At 39.3% G+C, this 15,233-nt stretch overlaps 1 protein-coding gene across 3 annotated transcripts in view; it reads left to right on the forward strand.

The window, feature by feature from the left end:
• The window catches only part of ptch1 (patched 1), a 96,223-nt gene extending 85,045 nt beyond the window's left edge, over window positions 1-11,178 (forward strand). For 2 of the 3 annotated variants that reach the window (XM_087997363.1, XM_087997365.1), the window contains exons 21-23: window positions 3,879-3,978; window positions 6,363-6,617; window positions 7,402-11,178. In XM_087997363.1, coding sequence (XP_087853489.1) covers window positions 3,879-3,978; window positions 6,363-6,617; window positions 7,402-7,929 — 883 coding nt within the window. In that variant the 3' untranslated portion in view covers window positions 7,930-11,178. The remainder of the gene's footprint in view (window positions 1-3,878; window positions 3,979-6,362; window positions 6,618-7,401) is intronic. The other variant, XM_087997362.1, reaches the window with a different exon arrangement.
• The last annotated feature ends 4,055 nt before the right edge of the window (window positions 11,179-15,233 follow it).

A 15,233-nucleotide genomic window follows, 5' to 3' on the forward strand; every position in this document is an offset into this window, starting at 1 on the left:
ATATTGTGACTGCAAGAACAGATTAGAGATAAAGAGTTCTGTGGTCAGTAATTTAGTTGCTGGTTTCCAAAATCCTGTCAGGAGCATGGTATAATGTGGAGGTGTTGGTGTTGGACTGGGATAGACAAAGTTAAAAGTCACACGACAGCAGGTTTACTTGGAAGTACAAGCTTTTGGAGCGTTGCTCCTTTGTCAGGTAGCTAGTGGGGCAGGATCATAGGACACAGAATTTATAGTAAAAGATTAAAGTGTCATACAACTGATGCGATGTACTCTACTCATCCTGCCCTGTACCTGAGAACTCCACATACAAATTTTTCTCAGAGGTCACTGATCAGTGATCAGGAATGAATTGCTTTTCCCATTTTACAACTTACATAAGTTGTAGACATTGTAATATACAAACTGCTCTCTGACCTGGGTCAGTTAATTTGATATGCAATAAATGTTTGTGATGCCACTGATTCATTTAAAAAACCCAGCACTGACCACTAATTTCAAATGTTTTATGGTTAAAATATAATTCAGTGCAAGTACGAGTTTTTCTACTTCCTTTCTGAATCATCTTCCTATCCAGAAGTCAGTTCCCTGATCCAATTGGCTCAGTTGCAGAACAGAGCTACGCAGACTAGGGAAAAACCATTAACACTGATGGGATGTTATTAAATGGTTAACACTGATGGGATGTTATTAATTATTCCCACATTATCCTCATACTATATGAGGATAATGTGGGAATAAATTATCATTCACAATCAAGTATTTTGATAGTTTCTGGAAGTCTGCAACTCCCCATTTTACTAATGAATTTTGTTTTAATCAAACTTCTGAAAGAAGCAGCCTTTAAAGTGATGACTGAGAATCCACCTGAATGATGAACTAAAAAGATGTTTTAACATATTAATCAGTTATATTTTATCCAAATATCGAATTTGCTGTTTTTAAAAATATATTTTCCAATCAATCTATTGAAAGATGTTATTACACACCTCTGGAGCAGGTGGGACTTAAACCAGATCTCCTGACTCGGAGATTGGGACATTACCATGGCACATAAGAAACTTACGTTTGCTATTTTTTTTGTTATTTATTTAACCATTAACCATCACCAGTAATCACCTGTGCAGCCAATTAGAAATTTACAAGCATAGTCTATTACAGACATTGAAAGCCATCAAAGTGAGGGAGAGATAGGGAGAGCGGGAAGGAACTAAATCAAAAGGGAATTGGATGGAGAAATAAAGCACTGTATCCCCCACAGTGCCCACCTTTCTCTAAAGGCATCAAGAGCATTGATGGACACCGCAAGCTCCCTCTCCAAGGACATCCAGGCATGAACATAAATACAGATAAGGGACAGACAGGCTGGACCTCTTTATAGTTGAAGAGTATGGTGCTGGAAAAGACGGAGTCATTCCTGATGAAGGGCTTATGTCTGAAACATCAATTCTCCTACTCAGATGTTGCCTGACCAACTGTGCTTTTCCAGTGCCATACTCTTCGACTCTGATCTCCAGCATCTGTCATCCTCACTTTCTCCTGGACCCCTTCATTGCCAGCCTGGCCAGGCCCAGGAACAGACCCGAAAGGAAGTCCTCTGATCTGCCCACCACTACCCCCTCCCCTCACGCATTGGTCAGGGGCACAGGGTGAAGTGCAACCAAAATCGCAACAAAAGATTGTTCCAATAACTAAAAAGGGTGTGCAAATGTCCACAACCGATATATACATGGTCCATGAAACCACAGAGCTGCAAAATAAACAGTTGGGCTGGGAGTTTGTGAGCCACTGTAATACGCAGTACATTTGCCATTTGTAAGTACAAACTCATTTATACGTCACCTGATTTGAATTAACACTGAATCTATCTTGTTTTACTGTTAAAGGAAGCTGCATTTCCAACATTGTCACCTCCAAGGCCAAACCGCATTATGTATTCTTGGCTGAAAGCCCAATTGTCCATTACTCTGTTGAATTTCAGAGGTTCTGATTGATTGACAACACTAACTGTCTTGATCTCTGCTGTCAGTTTCACAATATGTATTACATCAGGTTAAAAGATTTTAAGTGCTTACAGTTTCAGGTATTGATATTTCAGGGATCTGAATAATTGACACCTTTGTTGCATTACAGTGAAAAGGTTATTATTTAACATTATTTAACATAGCGGGACGTTATCAATGAAGGATGTGTTTTTAAGTTTTGTTTTATGCAGCCTACTGTCACTATCATGTCCATTCCTTATATATTCCATCTCGTGTATAGTGGGTAAATGAACATGCAACTGCCGTAGTCTGTCATGGGGGCATGTGGGGCTATAGGGGTTAGGTGTGTGGCATGAATGGAGAGCACATTGAGCTGTGTTGAGGGCTGAAAGACTTCTGTTTTACTGTAACTTGGAATAAAGCCACACATCACCAAGTTGGACTTTTTCAATAATTCACCTTTCTACTTCGCAGCCTTGTTTCTGCCTCCTGACATATTTGCAAGTCAGCTGGCCTTACAGCAGCCAGCACACCACACAATGGAAATGTCATCCTTGCGGGCACTTTCTCCTGAGGCAAGCAGATCATATTGGCAATTTCCCAACTCCTGCTATCAGCCTTGAGAATGAAATCCTAGTTAAAATACCTTTACATTTATACTGAATACAAACGACTCTTTAACATTTGCTTATATATGAAATAATATTTAATATAGATAGTATATAAATATTGCTAGTTCATATTGGATAGTAGTGCATTGTCTGTATTTTGTGAATATGAAATTAAGATGATGTTTGCTGCTCAAATTAATGTATATATAAAAAAGCATCATTGTACTTTTGGGCATAGTGAAGGTAACTGTGTGTTACACTGTTGTACAATGAGATAATAGAATAATCCTTTATTTGTGCAAGTTAATTAAAAGCTTGCTCAAGGTTGTGGCCTTTGAAGTCATTACTCAAAAATGTATCCATAAGTTTAGTCTGAGGCCCAGCTGTTTTGTATACTGTCAAGTCAGACCTTCTCTTAAACAGTTTAAAGCTTACCTTGGTATTCATGCAAACACCCAGTCATGGCCTTGAATGGTGGGAATGGACAACTACTTGGATGCTTTTACTTTTTCACAAAAATTCTGGCTTTTATGTTTGAAATGGTTGACACAAAATAAGAGTATTCATAATGCTAAATTGTACCACAAAAGATTTAGTTTGCAGTGCAGTGATGCTATTGTGTGAAGGGCTCTTATCAAACACAATGCTAGAATCTGCTATAGAACTGACAGCATTTTACAGCAGAATGTTGGTTCATGTTTTATAAAGGATTGCAGTTTGAGCTATTTAGTAAAAGTAAATCTCTGAAGACTGTAGGCAGAAAGTTTTGATTCATGTTGAGAGAGAAAGCCTACTTGATACACTTGAGATTTAATTAGTGATTCTGTTGTGAGATGCAGCAGCATTTCACAGTGGATTAACTGCCTGAGACGTTGCTTCTCCTGCCCCTAGACTAAATTGTTTAAATTCTGCACCCTTTACTTCATTTGTTTGCTTCTGCTAGGGTTAAGGTAATGGGGCCCCATTCATTGTGCATGTTCTATGGGCTTGTTCAGTCATTCAGATCACGTTCCATATTTTTCTGTATGCACAACAAACTATTCGTGAATAACTGTCCACATAAACATTTGTTCTTCAATAAAATTAACAAACTAACATACTGTTCTTTATTTAATCAACTATTGTGTGATGTAGCCTCACTGATGTAAAAGGCAAAAAAATTGCTGAGGGATTCTCTTTGACTATGTATTTACACTAAGGTTTGAGTTGTAATTGACTTTTAAAATGCAATTAGCTTGGAGCTCCTTTAAATTTATTGCAATATTCTTTGCAACTATTACAGGTACTTTTTTGCAGTCCTGGCTATTTTAACTGTTCTGGGTGTTCTCAATGGATTGGTGCTACTTCCGGTCCTTCTTTCTTGCTTTGGACCATATCCTGAGGTATTTATTTCTTTATTTTCATGATGTTTCTACTATATTTGGACTTTGAGATGCCCTAACTAGAAAATAAGCGTTAGTTCAATAATTCTGTATTCTTAATAGAGCCAAGCTTTAAATGAGCAGAATCTGAGAATGCACATGACAATTTTTTTTATTCACTCGTGGAATGTGGGCATTGTTGACTGGCCAATATTTATTATCCATTTTTAGTTGCCCTTGACAAAGTGCTGGTGAACTGCTTTCTTGAATCTTGACGTTCCACTTGCTGTAGGTTGACCCATAATGCCCTTTGGGAGGGAATTTCAGGATTCTGACCGAGCAACAGTGAAGAAATGGCAGTGTATTTCCAAGTCAGGACAATGAGTGGCTTGGAGGAGAATTGTAGGTGGTGTTCCCAAGTATCTGCTGTCCTGTCCTCCTAGATGGAAGCGATTGTGGGTTTGGAAGTTGTTGTCTCAGGATCTATGGTACATTTCTGCAGTGTGTCTTGTAGATAGTAGCAGTAGTGTGTATTGAGTGTTGGTGGTGGAAGGAGTGGATGCTATGGATATGGTACTATTAAATGGGATGTTTTATCCTGGATGGTGTCCAGATTCTTAAGTGTTATTGGAGCTGCACCCAACCAGGCAAGTGGGCAGTTTTCCGTTACACTCCTAACTTACGCCTTTGTAGATGATGGACTGGCTTTTGGGAATTATTCACCAGTGTATTCCTAGTGTTGTCCTATCTCTGATCCACACACTCTTAGTGCGTAACACTGGAAGCACATGATTGGTGACTTCATAGTATAAACACATTACCAGAAAACAAAATAGGTGCAGTCATGAATAAATGATGGATTTGAAAAATCACAGAAAAGATTTCCCTTAAAATCCAAGCCATATTTTTCATGAAAAAAGTAAGAACTGAAGTATCTGAGATTAATAGATTCATAAATTACAGAATTCCTTCTTGACCCCATAGCTTTGCACAGCCAACAGACAGTCAGCATTATTGATATGGCTAATGCTGGACAAATTGGAATGTCTGTATCCCTCACTGTATTATTTGAGCTACAAAGGAACAGGGAAGATTACAGGTTACGGCGTTGTTGAAGAATGGACCTTGATGTGAAAGGTGCTTGCGCAGGTCCACAACCAGGTGAACCCAAAGTAATCACAGGTCAGCAGTAGCTCAGACTATTGAGGAAGTAAGAAAATAAAAACCTAACAATAACACTTGGAGTTAGCTATTCTTAGTGTAAAAGACTTCAGAGGGATGCAAGCACATGCATATTTCATCTTGGATTAGTTGCTACAATTGATTTCATCATATCAAAATTCCTTGCGGTTTGTTTCTCTCATTGACATCATTCCCAAGGTCACCCAGGGTGGACCTAGGGACCGGGGCAAGTCCTGAAATCTCTTTCACATTCCCCTGGTGACTGCATACTTTTAATTCTAAGGAAGAAGAGCTTATAGATTTATTTGTCTCTATGGTTTAACCATCACTGCAGCTGCTCTGCTAATCCCTCTCCCTTTTTTGTCTTAAACATCCCCAAGCTGCTCACTCTGATTCCTCATTATTTTGTATGTTCTTCTATCCCTCCCCAGAGTGTTTTATCTTTCACAAGATGTGGGCATCACTGGCAAGGCCAGCATTTGTTGCCTGAAGGCCATTTCAGAGTCTTCCACATTGTTATGTAGACTGCAGCCAAAACTTTTAATCAACCTGGTTAGGCATGTTATGACATATTCTGAAATAAGTAGGCATTGAGCCTAGACCTCCTGGCTCAGAGGTAGAGATAGAGACACTCTGCCACAAGAGTCCTACCTTTCCCTCTCCATAATAATTTCTTCTGCGACACTCACTTGTGGATTCCATGATCCATCCCTGCTGTTTTCCTGCTTAATCACCTCCCATTATCATTCAACAATGTTGACTTCTCCCTCTCCTCTAAAGGCATCCCTCTCACTATTAAATCTGCTGTCATCACTCCCACCCAGTGAAGAGCCCTTGTTTCACCTAACCTTTGCTACCACTTCATCTCTAAGCTGCATTTCCTGTCTGTGAAAGTGCTTGAGCAGGTTTTTACTTCATTTTGTTTCTCATCTCTCATATAACTCCCTTTAAGACTCCCTCCTGCTCAGATTTAAATCACCCCATGGTTTTAAAAGATATTCCATAGTACTATGAACATGGCACATATGCTATTCATGTCTGGTTTTATGTCTGGTCAGAGTTGTTGTGCTACAGAAAGCTATGCTAATGAATGAGCTCTCATCAGACTCCCTATGCATCTGTGTGAAAAGAATTATGCCACTCAGATGTTTCAAATGACTGAATCTGACTACAAAGGTGTACTGAACTCTAGGTGAGACTAATTACTCTTTACACATTCATAGGTTTCACCTCTAGATGGAAGAACCCGGTTACCTACTCCATCACTAGAGCCACCAGTTCGAGTTGTGAGGTTTGCCATCCACCCTGAGCAAGGAAATAATGGCTCTGACACCTCAGATTCTGAATACAGCTCACAGACTACAGTTTCTGGAATCAGTGAAGAACTTCATCATTATGAATCCAATTCCAGCTCAGCTGCACCAGCCCATCAGATCATGGTGGAAGCAACTGAGAATCCTGTCTTCCCCAGATCTACAGTAAGTGAAGCCAGTTCTTTTTTTCAAAAGCAAAGCTCCTTTCCAACATTTAAAGCTTCAACACTTTTTGTTTAGCTATCGGTGCTTTAATTTCATTCAAAATGACACACCAACAACAAAATATCTTTTATTTCTTTAAAGGCAATGCTTGTAATGTTTGACATATGACCTTTATTTGTCACCGACACTTGTATTGTTAATTTATGTGGATATATTACAGGGAAAAATTGTAATAATTCCAAAGCATATATAATTTCCAACATTTTAAGCAATAATTGCACATTAATAATGCTTTGTAATGATCAACTGTTGCATACATTCCCTTCAAATTCCCCCTCCTAAAAGAAGTTGGACAAGATGTAGCAAGTACATTTAAAATTGATGTCTGTCCACTGATTGATGTGGGTACTGGACATGTGTTTTGCTTGAGGCAATTGCGTGATTCCAGAAATCAAATTCCATAGTGGTCAAGGACAACTTCTATGATGATAGAAATTTTTAACATAACAATAGAGAATCTTTGGGAACATTAAAGGGCCTTTTCTTTTTTGCTATTCACAACCAAGCTTTCTCACTCTAAACTTTCAGCTGTGTTAATGGTTTTCCCAGATCACTTATTCCAATAAGTACTTTTCAGGGTGCACACATTCTGCAGGACTTTTGCCCGTCCTGAGTCAGTTACCAATTAAAGTATTTTTAATTAAGTTGTAAATTATTTTGTACACTACAGTGTAATAATGAATAAATTAATATGACAAGTACTAATTGTTCATTTTGTTTACAGGTTATTCAGCCAGATTGCAGATTACATCAACCAAGATCACAGCCACCTTCTCATCAAGATGTTAAACATCAACAATCCTGGAGGAATTGTAGGGACCACAGTTTGGAGGCTAGAGAAGGGTTTCGACTGCCTCCTTACAAACCACGCACGGATGCTTTTGAAACTGCTCATGAAGGGCATTCCAGACTTGGTAATCGGGATCATCCAACTCATAGATCCCGTTCTCATAAGACTAGGAACCCAACATTTACTGCCACTGGTGCTGCGGCACCTACATACTGCCAGCCTATCACTACTGTAACCGCCACAGCCTCAGTTACTGTTGCTGTGCATCCTCCCATACCCAACCAAAATGTATTTGGAGGGCACCCACATTGTGAAGGGTACAGTGGAACTGATGAAGGAGCATTTGTTGATCCTCATGTGCCTTTTAATGCACGTTATGAAAGAAGGAACTCAAAGCTGGAAGTTTTAGAGTTGCAGGACGTTGAATGTGAAACACAGAGAAATGGGAACAAAACACATTAGGTACGTTTCCTAAGGAAATTCAGTGAGAAATGCTTTTCTGTATAAAATACAATGAATCATACACACCCATGTCAAATTCCTTCAATTAAGCAGAAGAGAAAAAACTTAACAATGTTTATTTTAAATGGCAGAAAATTACTTCCTGATATAACTCTGTTACGTTTGTTTTAATTCATTATAGATGGATTTATAAAGATGACAAGTATGGAAATTATAATTAATGTGTTTTTGTAATATGGAAATAACCTCCCTATCCTTATACAAATGCTGTTTTTAAAACATGAAGAGAGTTATTGAAATCCTTCTCAATATCCATTTCTAATGGTATGTATTTGACCCTTTCTAGTATGGAATTTATGATGCACAGATGGCCAAAGATTGGAAACTCTTCATTTGCATTGTCTGGTCCTTGAAGCTCCAAGGCTATAAACACAATACTGAACTAGGAAAACAGTTTACAGCAACTGTTAATCAATTATAATATTTGTTAAATATTTCTTCTCTAAAATATTTAAAGGATGTACACATATGTATTATACAAATGTACAATGTAAAGTAGTATAATTTTGGGAGCTGAAAAACTCCTGTGAATGGATTGGGAACAATGTTGTATGATCTATATGTTATGTACATTGATCTGTGTATCTGTGCCACATTTACGCTTAATCTAGTCATAAATGTCAGCATTTGTTGCTGCTGCTTAAGATATGTATAATTTACTTGTATAATTATTCTATGCAAATATTGCTCGTGATAGTTTTTTGTAAAGATACACATCTTGTTAAAATATTTTAATTTTGCATATCACAACCCTGTGGTAGTATAAAATGTTACTGTTAACTTTCAAGCACGCTATGCGTGGTTCTTAAAATTATCAGATATGAAGAAAAGCACGTTAATCTTTATGGCCTTGTTAGCTTTAGTTGACTCTTTCAGTGTATTTTACAGGTCTGTATTGTTTTAATTTAACCCTTAGTGTGTGTATATTTATTGATCCCCTCCAGATTCTTTGAATGATAAACTGTATCAGAATTTCTAACTGTCAGACTAACACAGACAGTTTTTTTTATATTTTTCTTTATTTATTTTCAGTTTAAATAGAATGCATTTTTGAAAATGACCCACCATTAAGCCTGGACACTGTTCTCTTTAGTATAGTTTTTAATATTTGTAAAGATATGCATTCAGCATTGAAAGCTTGTGATGGGGAGGCATAAATTCAATTCAACCTTATGTGTAAATATTTAGGGGAGAAAACTGTCTCTTCTTAACTCTGATTTTATGTTAATGTTAAACTCACCTTCTACTACTACTACAACACATGTTTGGCATCACTGAAATCAAATCAGGTGGACGTGCAAGTTATGAATCTTCAGGAGGAATCTTAAGTGTGCGGTTTTTACATACATAAGACATTTTTTTTTAAAAGTAGTTACTGATGTGATGTAGAAAGTCTATATTTCTAAAGTACTTCATTAGCTATAAGGCAGTTCAGGGCATCCTGAGAAAATGAAAGGTACACATAAGTTCTTACTTTCCATTCAGTGTTCAAAAACCCAAATTGTAATTGAACCGCATTATTCTGTTAATGATCTTCAGGGGCCTTAGCTAGCTTTTGCTTTTACATTGGCAGTGAATGGGTTCAATATTAATGGGCTGAATTTGTTATTGATAATACTTGTAACAAACCAGCATTCACATGAAATTCATCTGTGCATTATAATGAATTTGTTAACTCATCCAAAATAAATGCGTTATCAATTGCATTAAGATCACACACATAGGATTTCCATGCAAATACAATAAATTGTGGATATTCGTGTAATTTTTAAATGTTTCTTTGCATGTTCACTATTGAAGCATTATGATCAGTTTTTTGACTTTTGACCAATTATGTCAAATGGGTGATATCTGATCTGCTGCCCAGTTCACACCTTTCCTAGAAAGGAAAGTCAGGAGAGGAGTACAATAAGTGATTGATCTGAGATCATCTATTTCACACTATTGCCAAAATGAATCTTGTGAATTATTTTGTCAATTCGTTTTGTTATTTTAGTTACAGATGATGCCAAACTGTGTCATGTAGCAAGTGGATTTAATTGTGTTTTCTACTTTAATCTTTAAAATAAGCTACTGCCGTTAGCACAGTAAGGGTTAACCCTAATTGTGAGCTTTCTTTTACATAAAAAAGTTGACTTACTGTTATAGAAATGTGTGTGACATTCACCAGGAGTTCAATGTGGCACTTGTGGTGGATTGACCCGAGATCATCCAGGATCCACAACAAAAACTATATGGTGTTAATTGGAACTAACTTCAGCCACCCTGGTGTGTATTAGATTGTGTTAACAGTTCAGAGTGGCTTCCCACTGCTACTGCCTTAGCATCTGTCATTTCTCACTAGTATTTTCTCCCTCGTTTACCAGCACAGATTCTATCAAATGCATATATAGGTATGTGTACCTTCTCCCCTCCCCGACTGTCTGCTGCTTCTGCACAATGTAGACATTTTCTCCTGTAGTCACATTGGCAAAGGGAGAACTTCTCAGTGGCTGGCAACTATGTTTTTAAGGAAAAATGTATTTTTTGTGATATTTATATTTTTGTATCATAAGAATGTTTTCTTACAGTATTTGTATGCCAGTTTATAACAAAAATGCAGGGATTTTTTTTCTTCTGTTACAGCTATGTTTATTTTGTAATGGATTTTAATCTGTATAAAGTGCTTACTAATGTTAATAACTAAATAGGAAAGATATATAACAGTTTCATTAAGAATTCGTAGATTTTAGTATGAGGATGCAAAAGTAAAAATATTCAAACTGGGTCTCATCACCTACTGATTTTGGTAGAGATGGGTTTGTGTCATTTCAGTTACAAAGATAAATGTATGCCATATAATTTATTTATATGAAAATTTATTTTTGTAGTGTATATAGTAGTCATCAAGTCTTTTGACAGAAGTATATTTTTAAAGAGTTTATATGTAATGATACCATTATGTTGGATCATAACTGAGACAGTTACAATGCACACTTCCATTGTAATGTACACTTGGAGAAGATGTTTTAGTGTTAAAATGAAAGCAACTATTCTAAATGTTACAAAATTTGTTTCCAATTTCCATGGAATACGTGCCTTTTGTGTTTTACCATTTGCATCATGGGACATGGAAATTGTGGCAAGCTGTCTAAATATTAATGTTCAAACACTGATAGAAATCTAACAAATAAAAATAATATAACTTAACTGTGATATGGTTTCCTGATTATTTTACAAAATTGTTTTGAAATTATGTTCACAAAAATCCCAAACTATCTGGTATATTTGTGTAGAGAAGAGTGAATCAAAATCAGAAACTAGTTACACCAGTGAACCTTTCTGTGGAGTTTCTATAGAGTTGGAGACAGAGAAATTGCAGCAATGTTGCCTTGCAAACTGACAACATAAATAGAGGTGAGACTACAAAATGGCAAAAGGCAGAATTCCTGCTAGTCTCACCTGTCGTCGTCCCAGATCTCCAAGACCACCTCGGTTATGTGAAACCAAAAGGATGTTCCAGTCTAATGTCCTTTCAGGAAGGAAACTGCTGTCCTCTCATGGTCTGGCCTAACTGTTGCAAACTTGGAACAGCTCACAGACTCGTCAAGCAATACTCTACACAGTTATATTCATGGCACCATATAGCATCCCAGACAAGACCATCACCATTTCTGGGAATGCGTTGCCCAACAGCAGGGCATACAAGTAGTGGTGGTGGCACAGTGATATACAGATAGGAGGAAGGGAGTTGCCCGAGGAGCCCTCAACAATGACTCTAAATCCCTTGATGTCTCATATCATCTAGTCCAAACATGGGCAAGAATACATCTGCTGATTACCAAGTAGCACTCCTCCCCACCAGCTCATGAGTCAGTGTCCTCCACCATCAATACTTGGTAGCAGCAGAGTGTAACACTTACAAGATGAGGTCCAGCTAGTGTCATTCATATCCCTTTGTGAATTTGAAAAAAGATTGGTTTTATTCTCTGAAACACAGAGTGAAAAAAAGAAATCTAGCACTAGGAATCAGCCTTCTTGGAAAGGATTCTCTTCCAGTGCTTGGTGCTACCTACAGCCAAAACAGCTGGCTCTGAATGCAAACATTTAGCCACTTTCACATTTGTCTTAGCTTTGCCCCATTTAGTAAACGCTCTATCTGCACTGATACTATCCTTGGTGCCCACTCACAACATGCAACTTCAACACCACAGTCGGCAAAAGTGCAGACCTTTGAGACAATGTAACCAGGAAAGTAGGAGTCAGGAAGCAAAGCTCCAATGACACCTTTCTCCTGACCAAATGCTGCAAACACAACTTCCTCATCACCAACATACTATTCCGCCAAAGGATAAATGCAAGACAACATGGCAGCACCCGCAGTCAGAACACTGGCACCTCCTTGACTACGTTATCATCAGAGTTGAGGGATCGGAAAGATGTTAAAATCACCTGCACCATGACAGAAGCCGACAACTGCTGGACAGACCATCACCTGATCCAAGCCAGAATCAACATAAATCTAGCCTCACCACAGTGGAGACAACAGAGGCAGTGCCACAAACAGTTCAACATTGAGACACTTGAAGACCCAGAAAAAATAGTCTCATACAAACAACCCCTGACCACAAACCTAGCAAACCTTCTTGACACCAAGCTGTAGGAACCCAACAGCATCTGGTACATCCTTAAGATTGCTATCATAAATGCAAGCACAAACTCAATCAGCCAGGGAACACCAAGACTGGTTTTCATGAGACCTGATCAGGAATTGTTAAGTTAAAAGTATGTGGCATTTCTGAGTGTATAACAACAAAAGCACAGAAGAGAATAGGTATTCCAACAGGCAACAGAAGGCCGAGGTCCAACAACAAACCCACAACATAAACAACAGAGTGGGTGACAACGGGCGGCACGGTGGCTCAGCAGTTAGCACTGCAGCCTCACAGGACCAGGGACCCGGGTTCAATTCCAGTCTCGGGCGACTGTCTGTGGAGTTTGCACATTCTCCCCGTGTCTGCGGGGGTTTCCTCCGGGTACTTTGGTTTCCTTCCACAGTCCAAAAATGTGCAGGTCAGGTGAATTAGCCATGGTAAATTGCCCGTAGTGTTAGGTGCATTAGTCAGAGGGAAATGGGTCTGGGTGGGTTACTCTTCAGAGGATCAGTGTGGACTTGTTGGGCCAAAGGGCCTGTTTCCATACTTTAGGGGATCTAAAAGCATTGGAGGCCCAACGAATGGCCAACAACCATGATATGCAGGATTTCTTCTATGCTGTCTAAGCCACTTATGGACCAAACACCCACTGCTGGCCAAGGACGGAGTGACTCTTATCAAAGAGAAAGAAGCCATCAAACAATGCTGGGGGGCAACTTCAGAGACCTCAACTATGCCTTTGTCATTGATCCAAGTGTCCTTGACTGCATCCTATGGCATGCTACACACCATAAGCTTAGCAACACCTCAGCCCTGCATAAAGTAGAGAAGGTCGTCTGCCAGCTTAAGAACAACAAGGCTGCTGGAGCAGAGGGTATCCCCGCTGAGGCCCTGAAGTGCAGAGGCAAAGACCTCTTGCGGCAGCCCTTGTCTGTCTTGTCAGGAAGTAGGACAGCGTCCCAGGAGAGCTCCAAGATGCTACTGTCGTAAGCATTTCCAAATAAAGGGAACAAGTCCGACTGTGGTAACTACAAGGGAATCTCCCTGCAGTCGACGGTTGGAAAACTCATCATGAAAGTCCTCCTCAACCATCTCCTCCCTGTAACTGAGGAACTCATCCCAGAATTGCAATGTGGACCACTGAGATGCACAACAGATATGATTTTCACTACGCCACAGCTGCAGAAGAAATGCAAAGAACCTACCTGCATTCCATGGCCTTCTTCAATCTTACAAAGACCCTTGACACCGTCAACTGGGAAGCATTATGGAGTGGCCTTTTCCATTTTGGTAACACCATAAAGCTTGTCACCATCCTTCACTTTGCTCCATGACGACATGGAAGTCATGGTAATGACAAATGGCTCCACCGCTGACCCATTCCCCATTTGGTATGAAGCAGTCATCGACCCAACTCTGTTCTTGATCTACCTTGCTGCAATGCTTCACCTCACAGTCAACAAGCTCCCTGCTACAGTGCAGCTAACTTACAAAACCTGCAGGAAATTACTCAACGTCTACCACCATCAAACCAAAACCAATGGCCCCAAGCAGTGTCATTGAGTTGCAGTAAGCAGATGACACTCAGAGTCATAGAGATGTACAGCATGGAAACAGACCCTTTGATCCAACTCATCCATGCCAACAAAATATGCCAACCTAACCTCGTTCCACTTGCCAGCACCCAGCCCATATCCCTCCAAATTCTTCCTATACACATCCAGATGCCTTTTAAATGTTACAATTGTACCAGCCTCCACCACTTCCTCTGGCAGCTTGTTTCGTATACGCACAACTCTCTGTGTGAAAATGTTGCCCCTTAGGTCTCTTTTATATCTTTGCACTCTCACCCTAAACCTATGCCCTCTAGTTCTGGACTCCCCACCCCAGGGAAAAGACTTTGTCTATTTATCCTATCCGTGCCCCTCATGATTTTATAAACCTCTATACTGTTACCCTCAGCCATCGACGCTCCAGGGAAAACAGCATCAGCCTATTCAGCCTCACCCTGTAGCTCAAATCCTTCAACCCTGGCAACATCCTCGTAAATCTTTTCTGAATCCTTTCTAGTTTCAGAATATCCATCCGATAGGAAGGAGTCCAGAAATGCACGCAATATTTCAAAAGTGGCCTAACCAATGTCCTGTACAGCCACAACATGACCTCCCAACTTCTGTACTCAATACTCTGACCAAAAAAGAGAGCATACCAAACATCTTCTTCACTATCCAATCTGCCTGTGACTCCACTTTCAAGGAGCTATGAACCTGCACTCCAAGGTTTCTTTGTTCAGCAACACTCCCTAGGACCTTATCATTAAGTGTATAAGTCCTGCTAATATTTGCTTTCCCAAAATGCAGCACCTCGCATTTATCTAAATTAAACTCCATCTGCCACTCCACAGCCCATTGGCCCATCTGATCAAGATCCTGTTGTAATCTGAGGTAACCCTCTTCGCTGTCCACTACACTTCCAATTTTGGTGTCATCTGCATATCTTATGTCCACATCCAAATCATTTATATAAATGACAAAATGTAGTGGACCTAGCACTGATCCTTGTGGCACTCCACTGGTCACAGGCCTCCAGTCTGAAAAACCCTCTACCACC

This window comes from Chiloscyllium plagiosum, unplaced genomic scaffold (assembly GCF_037043375.1).
Source record: "Chiloscyllium plagiosum isolate Xiang-an unplaced genomic scaffold, Cpla_swu_hap1 HiC_scaffold_2, whole genome shotgun sequence".
Classification (NCBI taxonomy): domain Eukaryota; kingdom Metazoa; phylum Chordata; class Chondrichthyes; order Orectolobiformes; family Hemiscylliidae; genus Chiloscyllium; species Chiloscyllium plagiosum.